The 12,308-nt window shown below is 34.8% G+C and overlaps 1 protein-coding gene across 6 annotated transcripts in view; it reads left to right on the forward strand.

The window, feature by feature from the left end:
* BCAS3 (BCAS3 microtubule associated cell migration factor) overlaps positions 1-12,308 on the forward strand; it is a 564,511-nt gene that overhangs the window by 165,569 nt on the left and 386,634 nt on the right. For all 6 annotated transcript variants that reach the window (XM_059047562.2, XM_059047561.2, XM_067021771.1 and 3 more), the window contains exon 13: positions 5,624-5,717. In XM_059047562.2, coding sequence (XP_058903545.1) covers positions 5,624-5,717 — 94 coding nt within the window. The remainder of the gene's footprint in view (positions 1-5,623; positions 5,718-12,308) is intronic.

Genomic DNA, 12,308 nt, shown 5'->3' on the forward strand with positions numbered 1-12,308 from the left:
AGTGGTCCTAAATTAATAATCTTAGCTCTCCATTAAGAGATTTCAAAAACAGCAAATTATAACCAAAGCAAGACAAATGAAGTAAATAATAGAAATATGACCAGGAGTCAACAAAAAAACAGTGAAATGATGGGGAAAATCCAAAACTGGTTCTTTGAAAAGATTAACAAAGTTGATAAGTCTGATGATATAGCATATGGGATTGTTTTCTTAATTTCCTTTTTAATTTGGTCTTTGTTAGTGTATAGAAATGAAACTGATGGTGAGTGTTAATTTTATATCCTGCAACTTTGTTGAATTGTGTGTGTGTGTAATCTGTAAATTCTATCACAGAGGTAATTTTCTTTCTTTTCCAATTTGTATGCCTTGTATTTCTTTTCTTTTTCTCCCCCCCCCCCTTTTGGTCTGGTTGCTGTGGCTAGACCTTATAGTACTATGTTGAATAGTAGTCCTGAGAGCTGGCATCCTTGCCTTTTTACTTATCTTAGAGGAAAAGCTTTCAGTCTTGCCCATTGTGTGTAATATTAGCTTTGGACTCTGCATATGTAGCTTTTATTGTATTGAGGTAATTTCCATGTATTCCTAGTTTGTTGAGTGTTTTTATCATGAAAGTGGTTGAATTTTGTCAAACTCTTTTTCTGCATTGATTGAGATGATCAATCAATCATCTTTTGTTCTTCAGTTTGTTAATGTGGTATAGTATATTAATTGATTTTTGTATGTTGAGCCATCCTTACATTCCAAGTATAAGTCTCACTTTTCTTGGTGTATGATCGTTTTAATGTGTTGAATTTGGTTTGATCCTGTTTTCTTTTAGATTTTTGCATCATTATTTACCAGGGATATTGACTTGTAGTTTTCTTTTTGTCTTTCTCTTGTTTTGGTCTCAGGACAATGAGGGCCTCATAGATATATCTTATAATCCTTTTTATTTCTGTGACATCAGTTTTAATGGCTCGTTTCATTTCTAATTTTATTTTTACTTTTTTTGAATTATTGAATTTTATTTTTTATGCAGCAGGTTCTTATTAGTTATCCATTTTATATATATTAGTGTATATATGTCAATCCCGATCTCCCAGTTCATCACACACACACACACACACACACACACACACACACACACACACAAACACACACACCACTTTCCCCCCTTGGTGTCCATACGTTCTCTACATCTTTGTCTCAATTTCTGCCCTGCAAAAACTGGTTCATCTGTACCATTTTTCTAGGTTCCACATATATGCATTAATATATGATATTTGTTTTTCTCTTTCTGACTTATTTCACTCTGTATGACAGTCTCTAGATCCATCCACGTCTCTACAAATGACCCAATTTTTTTCCTTTTTATGGCTGAGTAATATTCCATTGTATATATGTACCACATGTTCTTTATCCATTCGTCTGTCGATGGGCATTTAGGTTGCTTCCATGACCTGGCTATTGTAAATAGTGCTGCAGTGAACATTGGGGTGCATGTGTCTTTTTGAATTGTGGTTTTCTTTGGGTATATGCCCTGTAGTGGGATTGCTGGGTCATATGGTAATTCTATTTTTAGTTTTTTAAGGAACCCCCATACTGTTCTCCATAGTGGCTGTATCAATTTACATTCCCACCAACAGTGCAAGAGGGTTCCCTTTTCTCCACACCCTCTCCAGCATTTATTGCTTGTAGGTTTTTTGATGATGCCCATTCTGAAAGGGAGGGGATGGAAAAAGATATTCCATGTAAATGGAAATCAGAAGAAAGCTGGAGTAGCAATACTCATATCAGGTAAAATAGACTTTAAAATAAAGAATGTTACAAGAGGCAAGGAAGGACACTACATAATGATCAAGGGATCAATCCAAGAAGAAGATATAACAATTATAAATATATATGCACCCAACATAGGAGTGCCTCAATATATAAGGCAACTGCCAACAGCTCTAAAAGAGGAAATCTACAGTAACACAATAATGGGGGGGGCTTTAAAACCTCACTTACACCAATGGACAGATCATCCAAACAGAAAATTAATAAGGTTACATAAGCTTTAAATGACACAATAGACCAGATAGATTTAATTGATATTTATAGGACATTCAATCCAAAAAATAGCAGATTACACTTTCTTCTCAAGTGCGCATGGAACATTCTCCAGGATAGATCACTTCTTGAGTCACAAATCAAGCCTCAGTAAATTTAAGAAAATTGAAATCATATCAAGCATCTTTTCTGACCACAACACTATGAGATTAGAAATCAATTACAAGGAAAAAAATGTAAAAAACACAAACACATTGGAGGCTAAACAATACATTACTAAATAATCATTTCTAATTTTAGCTATTTGAATTTTCTCTTTTTCTGTTAGTCTAATTAAGGGCTGTCAGTTTTGCTGATTTTTTTTTTAAGAAAACAAACTCTTACGGATAAACGAAAAGAAGGAGGTGAAAGACTTGTACGCTGAAAACTAATACATTGTTAAAAGATGTGAAAGAAGATACAAAAAGTGGGAAAAACATCTCGTGCTTGTGGATTTGAAGACAATGTTAAAATATCCATAGCACCTAATGTGATATTAAATGCAATACATATCAAAATCTCTATGACATTTTGTGGCAGTAGTAGAAAAAACCATCCTAATATTCTTATGGAATCTGAAGGGACCCTGAAAAGCCGAAACAATCTTGGAAAAAGAAAAACAACATGATGTGATACTGGCGTAAAGATAGATATGTAGATCAATGGAACAGAATAGAGAGTGCAGAAATAAGACCATGCATATGCATCCGAAAGATTTTTGACAAGGTTGGAAAAAGCTCACAGTGGGGAAACGGCAGTCTCTTCAACAAATGAGGTTTGGAAAACTCGATAGCTACATGCGAAAGAATGAAGTTAGACCCTTACCTTATTCCATATACAAAAATGATTATAGATTATAGACCCAGCCATTAGACTGGAAACTATTAAACTCCTACAAGAAAACATAGGAGAAAATCTTTGGGACATTGGACCAGGCAGTGATTTCTTAGATATTAAACCAAAAGCACAGGTAACAAAATAAAAAATAGACAAATGGAGCTACATCAAACTTTTTTTTTTTTTTTTTTTTTTTTTTTTTTGCGGTACGCGGGCCTCTCACTGCTGTGGCCTCTCCCGTTGCGGAGCACAGGCTCTGGACGTGTTGGCCCAGCGACCATGGCTCACGGGCCCAGCCGCTCCGCGGCATGTGGGATCTTCCCGGACCAGGGCACAAACCCGTGTCCCCTGCATTGGCAGGCAGACTCTCAATCACTGCACCACCAGGGAAGCTCTACATCAAACTTGAAAACTTCTGTGTCTAAATGGAAAAAATCAACCAAATGAAAAGGCACCCTATGGAGTGGGAGAAAATCATTGTAAATCATATGGCTGTTAAGGAATTAATATATAGTATGAATAAGGAGTTTCTACAACTCAACAATAATAATAATAAAATAACCCTATTAACAAATGGGCATAGGACTTGAATAGAAACTTCTCTAAAGAAGATGTAGGGATGTCCAGTAAGCATATGAAAAGATGCTCAACATCACTAATTAGCAAATCAAAACCACAGTGAAATACACCTCCTACCTATCAGGATAACCACTATCAACAGAACAGAATTTAACAGTGTTGTCAGAAGATGGGGAGAAGTTGGAACCCTTGTGAACTTTTGGTGGGAATGTAAAATGAGGCAGCCATTATGGAAATCAGTATGAAAGTTTCTCAAAAAATTAAAAATAGGGCTTCCCTGGTGGCTCAGTGGTTGAGAGTCCGCCTGCCGATGCAGGGGACACGGGTTCGTGCCCCGGTCCGGGAAAATCCCACATGCTGTGGAGCGGCTGGGCCCGTGAGCCATGGCCGCTGAGCCTGCGCGTCCGGAGTCTGTGCTCTGCAACGGGAGAGACCACAACAGTGAGAGGCGCGCGTACCGCAAAAAAAAAAAAAAAAAAACCAAAATTAAAACTAGAATTACCATGTGATCCAGTAATCCCACTTCGGCATTTATATGCAGAATAATTCAAGTCAGGATCTTGAAGAGATATTTACACACTCCTGTTCTTTGCAGTGTTCTTTGCAGTGTTATTCACGGTCCCTGAGAGGTGGAAGCGATCCAAATGTCCATCGCCAGATAAATGGATAAAGAGAAATGTGGTATATACATGCAATGTAATAATATTACACAACCTTAGGAAAGAAGGAAACCTTTTTACATGTTACAATGTGGATGAACCTTGAGGATGTTGTGCTAAGGGAAATAGCCAGTCACAAATGTACAAATACTAAATTCTTCCTTTTATTTTGAATATCTAAAGTAGTCAAAATCATGGAAACAAAATTAAAAGGTGGTTACTAAGGGTAGGAGGAGGGAAGAGGAAGAATTAGTGTTTAGTGGGTATAGAATTTAAGTTTTGCAAGATGAAAAAGTTCTAGAAATCTGTTAGATAACAATATGAGTATACTTAACAGAACTGAAGTGAATACTTAAAAATGGTTTAAGTGGTAATGAAAAAAATCTACAGACAGAAAAATGATCAGTCTGCAGCTTAACTGAATGGCAGGTTCTAGCCAGAACAATAAGGCAAGAAGATTAAAGCATTAAGACAGAAAAGGGTGACAAATCAGATGTTTCTATATAATGGATTGTTGTAATGGTTGTGGTACTGTATAAAATCATTGAATTGTAAACATAAAATAAGTGACTCTTATGGAATGTAAATTATACCTCTGTAAAGCTTTTTACTCTAAAAAGAAAAATTAACTTTGCCAGTGTGGGACCACTTCCTGGATTACTTCAGATTAAATTCTTTATGTCGATCATGATCCAATATTGGTACAGTAGGTTTTTCCTTTGCAACATTAGATATGTGAAACTTTTTTGTTTCTTGAGTTAATTACTTGCTTTGTAAAACGAATACATGTTATTTTAAAACTTTTTTCCTTAGGGATCATTGAACAGTGTACTCACAATGGGCAAATTGTATGGAATGTAAATTGTATTTCAATGTGCTTAGTAAGAAAATTAAGGGGAATAAATTTGAGATACAAAACTGCCTATTCCAATATACTTTTGCTTGGTAACATTTACAAAGAAGTGATGTATCCATCTAAAATCTAGGAGTTAGATTAAAGTACAAAAGACCATAACTTTTGTACTTTAAGTAAAAAATATTTTGATAATTCCTCTAATATATGGCTGTTTGTTTGTATTTAACTTACATTGTTTTTCACTGTTCTGTTCCAGTCATGGCCAAGAGTTTTTCAGCAGGCCATAACACAATAAGAACTCTTGTTCCTGTTCTTAGATGAAGCTCTGCATAGCTGATTTTATGCTTTTTGTTTTTTTTCTGAACCTATGCTTCAAGAAATTATTGTCTGTCATGTACAGTCAAGTCAACCAACTGTTTTTAGAGGTTATATGATTGATCTGCTGGGGACATGTTACATCTTTTCCTTATTTCTGAAGTGACATTCTCACCTTATATTGCCAAGAATAATCTTCAAATTAGCGGAAACATGTTATTTGGTCAGGGATGCAGTGGTATAGCTGTGTATATCTTCAGTCTCAGTAGTTGGTTAACTTCCATTTGCCTTCTTCCTTTTTGTAAAGGTGCTTGTGAGTGAGGATTCTGACAGTGATGGCATCGTGGCCCATTTCCCTGCTCATGAAAAACCAGTGTGCTGTATGGCTTTTAACACAAGCGGTATGTCCTCCCCCCCCATTTGTGTTATGGGTTTTCCAACCAATTTTTTGGAAATGGAAAATATAAAATATATGTGTTAGTGTATGTGAGATAAGTAAATAGTTTTCAGTGAGTGATTATTGAATGAATGAATTTATAATAAAAATTTAGAAACCCTCTAAAGATTAGTTTTACTCTGAGTAAAACTGTGATTAAGTAGTAGTAGTAGATAAATAATAGTAGATAAACAGTGCTGTTGAATTGCATTAATTTCTGTATTATTAGTAAGGCAAGGACTTCAATATTTGAAACTACATATGTATGTGAATGGCATTTTCTCTGTAACTTCAAGTTTCTTTTTAACAATATAGTTACAGATGTACTATCACCCTGATTAAACAGGTCTTCACATTTTAATATTGTGTGTGTGTGTGTGTGTGTGTATGTATTTTGCTGAATTGTTTGAATGTAAGTTACATACGCGGTGACATTTCACCCACTACGAATTAAGCGTGCATTTTCTAAGAGTAAGGCCCTTCTTGTACTTTATAGCCAAATATTATATTATATTCAGAAAACTAACACATTATATTATCTAATATCCAAGTCATAATTTAAAATTTCCCAATTGTCTCAAAAATGGTTCTCTAATTGCTTCAAATCAAGGTCTAATTAAAGTTTACTCCTTACATTTTGTCTCCTTAGCTCCTTTTAATCCAATTTATTACTTTCACCTTTTCCCCCCTAAATTTCAGTGTCCAGAGCAGTTATCCAAATTCTGCATTTGTCACCTATTTTTTTTCATTATAATAATGTTTTCCTTATTCCCTAAAAGGCTTTTAAATACATTCAGGCCTAAAGATTTTTTTTTAAACTTCCTAAGTATTGCTGTCTACATCATTTCATCCCAGCAGGAGACACATTATATCAGGCTCTCTTGCAATTTATGATACTATGTTTGATCACAAGAATAAGTTAGTGACTCATCAAACCATCTACATTTTGCAAATAGGTTGTCTTGTGGAGATTAGCAAGTGCAGAGTGTTATTTTGGCCTCATTTCTGAAACAACTTTTTACTAAATAGTTTTGTTACATTGAAGGCTATAGAATGGTGGTTTTTCTAATTCTATCATATTTTCAGCATTGATTCACTGCTGTTATTCTATTTTTAAAAAGATTTTTCTCTCATCAACCATAAATGAACCATAGTTCTCCTGTATGCAAAAAACAGGGCAAAAATGTAATACTTTCTCTACCAATTTTCATAGTTAGGAATTGGTTTAATACGTCCAGTGGTGGAATTCCACTTCAGTGGACTTATTTTTAAAATACTTTGATTATGAATAAAAGATAAAATTGCTCTTATGCTTTCAGAGCTGAAACAGTCTTCGTAAGTTTGCAATCTTTTCCTTGCTTGGTGGGTCTGAAGAGACTGCCATTTTTATCTTCTTCTGCAGAACATTAGGTAAAATTGATGGAAAGGCCCATCTTTTCCCCCTTCTTTTCATCTTTTCAGATAAAGAATGATGGTAAGAGGATAATATAAAGTATTTTGAATAATTTTCTTCTGATTATCTTAGGTATTTTCAATAGAGAGGAAGATTTTGTAGTAATTGTTGATCATTAGGATTGATTTAATTAATGAAGACAAAGATTTATTGAAATGTTCTGAATGTTGTGGGAATTAAGTTAAATTTGAAGAAACAGTCTGGAAGTTATGTCACTTATAGCACTCTACTTGGAGTAACCAGCATGACTCATTTTGATAGTCCATCTGTTATGTCAGATCTCCTTTGCATTAATATATATTTCATATTGCCATAGTTAGGGTGCTTCAGAAGTCTGAAGCTGTATTTTTTCCTGTCTATGAATTTTCCACTGTTACCAGAACATCTTATATAACTTAAAGAATGTTATAGTTACCTCTATCATTGTGTCATTGTGTACCAGTTTTCATAGTTTCAGGATGTCATATAGTTGGAATATTACAGTATGTAGCCATTTCAGATTGGCTTCTTTCACTTACTGATATGCAGATATTTTAGTCTCCTCTGTGTCTTTTCATGCCTTGATTGCTTGTTTCTTTTTAGCACTGAATAATATTGTATTGTATGGATGTATCATACATTATTTACCATCTGTATGTATTATTTATTGAGCTGTCTGTATCTTTCGTCCATTTTTTTAATTGGTTTGTTCATTTTTTGATTGTTGAGTTTTAAGAGTTCTTTGTATATTTTGGATAACACTCCTGTATCAAATATGTCTTTCGTACATATTTTCTCCCAGTCTGTGATTTGTCTTCTCCTTCTCTTGAAATGGTTTCTGAAAATCAAAGTATTTAATTTTAATGAAATCCAACTTATCAATTATTTCTTTGATGGATCTTTCCTTTGGTGTGTTATGTAGCACTTCAATACATATAAATTGACATTCTTGTACTGTTGTATTCTTAATTTGGTCTCACACCAAATCTTGTAATTTCTTGGAGGGAAGAGAATTTTATGGGAACTATTTTATGAGTTTTAGGATCTCTTACAGTTCTTCCTGAATCTAAAACAGAGCTTCTTAACCTGGGTCTGAGAGGTCCATGGGTAATATTTAGACAGCATGTGAACCTAGAAAGAAAGAAAAAATTACATCTTTATTTTCTTTAAACTATAATGAAAATTTCTTTCACTTATGAATATGTACAATAAACCACTGAAATACTAGCTTGCTTGTGAGTTTGTGAGTATTAAAAATAATGGATATTTTCATATCCTTTTGATGTTATTTATCTAATTCTCTAAATAATGCTTATGGTTCAAAATCATGGTAGAGCCTATATTTTAATGTATTAACAAAAACATATTCTACCACATGTCAATTTTTATAACCCTAAGTATTTTACTTTGTCTTAAAAAAAATATTATTCTGAGAAAGAGGTTCCTAGGCTTCACCATGTTGCTGAAAAGGTTCATTGCACTAAAATGTTTATGAGCCCATTCATGCTTGGTGTGATTTCACCTGTTTAAACTAAACACATTGGAAGCTAGACTTCATTCACAGTGCCTGGTTCAGTCCCTACCCATGGAGTCTGCTGGTGGCATAGGGACTTTTTTTTTAAAAAAGGAAGATAAATCCTTTGGGGAGTAAGGACAGAGTGCTAGGAGGTGAATATTAACTTGGTCTTTTGCTTTTGGAGAAAGTTCTTAAAAAGGAAGTCAGTTCTAAATTGGAATCAAAAGATGATTAGGAAATAAGGATTCAGTGCCTGGTGTATAAATTAATATTAGTTGAATGAATGAGGCAAAAAAAATATGGCACATTTGACATAGATTTTGAAGCAGAGGCTATACAGTGGACTCATCAGTTTATGTGGCAGATTTATTTTTCAATGTGTCATCATTTCTGCAAAATTTTAGAAAATGCTTTGTATCTGTGTACAAATTTGAATTAAATGGAGGGTTCATAATTCAGCAAGCACTCACAAAATTGGTTTGCAAAATCTTTTATAGAAGCTGGTAGACACAGATTTCGTGCAGTTGCTTACAATTCATCTTAGTTATTTACTGTTCATCTCTGAGTATTTTTGCCATTCAGAATATGACTTTTATTGTTTGAGTATGAACAAGTTTGTACATAAAATATTCAATTCTCAATGATTTGAAAACCTTGATTTTATTTTAGCTATTCAGTAGCTGAACAGCGTCTTAGAGAAAGGCATTGCGCTCAGCTATGGCTGCTAACTATTATCCAGCTCCTATCACTAGATGACATTTTATTTTGCTTGTCTAGTTTCTGTATCCCATTTCTCATTTTATCCTAACACTCTCGGATTCAGACATACACACAGACATATGAAATATTTGAGGCAAGAGGCTTCTTTGCCATTTGTAAATGCATGAATACCTTAGTAGTTATTTTTTTTTTCCTTGTAATTTTTTATGTAATACTTAAAAATATTTTGGGGAGATCAAATGTATTTTTCTATCAAAATTTAAGTTCTCTATGAATTTACTTATAAGATGAGGCACTTTTCTGTTCTCTGGCTGAGTTATTTCTGTTAGCTTCTGAACTTTCATTAATTACTATTTTGTACAAAGGCATCTAATTTAAATGGCCCTTGCCATAACACTTGTTTTGTTGTTGTTTAAATAGTACCTTTTCAAAATGTAACTTTGTAAATCCTCTAGTAATACCCCAGTTTTTCCTTACATGTATCCAATATATATTTCAAAATTTATTTATATTCAAGTTTTAACTAACCCTCTAATAATTCTGTTTGGTTAAAAGCATTTTCATTTGGTATGTAATGTGGCCAATAATAACAATAGTGCTCATTGAAGTACTTTTAATGGGCATAGGGAAGTTCACTTAAAAAAATAAGTGAAACAAAACATATAAGAAAAGTTGATTGCCTGTTTTTTGTTTTTAAACCTGATTTTCTCTAACTGGTTTCCCTGTATATATATGTATCACTGTTATACTTTTATTTAGAGGGGCATATTTTTAGCTGCCAGAATTATTACAATGTCCTGTATATCAAAATTCAAGAACAAACCAGGAATGTTGTCCACCTCCTGAGAAATTGTAAAAACAATGTACATGATGGAATAACACTGCAAAGTGAATTAAGGAGAAAATGTAGATTGTTTGACTGGATGGCATGCAGTTCAGCCTTGTACAGGACCTATTCAGAAAGAAATTAAGGGATACCATTAAATAGAGCTGTGAAACTTTCAGTTCAGCAGCTGCATTCAGTTTGTTTTTCAATTTCTCCTTCCCATTCTTGTTTATTAGCTGTGACTGAGTCCTGAATTAAAACAAATATTTTCATGGCAACATTTATGATTTGGTTAGAAGAATCGGAGAGGCATCATGCTTAGATCTAGGCAGATTCAATATGGGTGGTGTAAGTTTGTTGCTTTCAATTATTTAGATACACGATGCGTATATTTTCTATTGTATTTTCAACCTTTTCTAGGGAACTTCTTTTAAAATTAATAAACTATTTTTTAGAGCAGTTTTAGGTCCACAGCAAAAGTGAATGGAAAGTGCAGAGAGCTCTCGTATTCCACCTTTCTCCCATCCCCCCCAGCCCCCAGGCCCACACCAACAACCTCCCACGCTAATAGCATTCCACACCACATTGATCATTTTCTTACAGTTGATGAACCCATGTTGACATATTATTATCAACCAAAGTCCACAGTTTAGATTAGGGTTCACTCTTGGTGGTGTAATTTCTATGGGTTTTAACAAATTAATATGAACATGTACTCACCATTATAGTATCATACAAAGTAGTTTCACTGTCCTAATTGTTTTTCATGAAATTTGGGACTTCTCAGTCATTATTTCTGCCTCTTTTCCCCTCTTCTTTCCTTCTGGGGCTCCTGTAGATTCACCTCCTTGATAGTATCCCACAGATCTCAGAGGCTCTGTTCACTTTTCCTCATTCTTTTTTTGTCAAGCTGGATACTCTCAATTGATTTCTTCTGCTGTTTAAATCTGCTTTTCGAGCCAGCCCCTCTATTGAATTTTTCATTTCAGTTATTGTAAACACTTTTCTACTCCAGATTTCTATTTGTTTCTTTTTATAATGTTATGTCTTTATTGATTTTCCCTAGTTGGTGAGACATTATTCTCATACTTCCCTTTAATCCTCTAGACATGGTTTCTCTGTATCCTGGCTAGCATTTGGTAGTCTCATCATTTTCTATTTTGTATATATATATATATACACTAGATATAGGTCCTCTGTAAGACATGTGATGTGGAAATCTTTTTTCCCAGTAAGAAGTTTTTCCTTTTGTATTTTTAATAGGGTCCTTTGCAGAGCAAAATTCTTTACTTTTTGTGAAATCCATTTCTTCCCATTTATTTATTTACGACTATGTTGGGTGTTCATTGCTGAGTGCGGGCATTCTCTAGTTGTGGTGAGTGGGGGCTACTCTTCATTGTGGTGTGCGGGCCTGTCATTGCGGTGGCTTCTCTTGTGCAGCGCGGGCTTCAGTAGTTGTGTATCGTGGGCTCTAGAGTGCAGGCTCAGTAGTTGTGGTGCATGGGCTTAGTTGCTCCGCGTCATGTGGGATCTTCCCGGGCCAGGGCTTTAACCCGTGTCCTTTGCATTGGCAGGTGGATTCTTAACCATTGCACCATCAGGGAAGCCCAATTTTTAAAATAATTTTTTATTTGTAAATTTGGGGTTGTGCTGTACATTTGTGAACTTCTTTTTTTTTTTTTAATTTTATTTACTTGGCTGTGTCAGGTCTTAGTTGCAGCACTCAGGATCTTTGTTGCGGCATGTGGGATGAGGGCTTTGTTGCGGTGAGGGCTCTCTCTAATTGTGGTGTGTGGGCTTCAGAGCGTGCGTGCTCAGTAGTTGGGGCATGCAGCCTCTCTAGTTGTGGCCCATGGGCTCAGTAGATGTGGCACGTGGGCTTAGTTGCCCTGTGGCGTGTGGGATCTTAGTTCCCTGACCAGGGATCGAACCCGTGTCTCTTGCATTGGAAGTTGGATTCTTAACCAGTGGACCACCAGGGAAGTCCCTACATTTATATTTAAATTTATCATCTCCTTTGTCTTATTTTAGGTTTATGACCAGGTTTAGGTCATGGTTTTCC

This window comes from Kogia breviceps, chromosome 19, assembly GCF_026419965.1.
Source record: "Kogia breviceps isolate mKogBre1 chromosome 19, mKogBre1 haplotype 1, whole genome shotgun sequence".
Taxonomy (NCBI): domain Eukaryota; kingdom Metazoa; phylum Chordata; class Mammalia; order Artiodactyla; family Physeteridae; genus Kogia; species Kogia breviceps.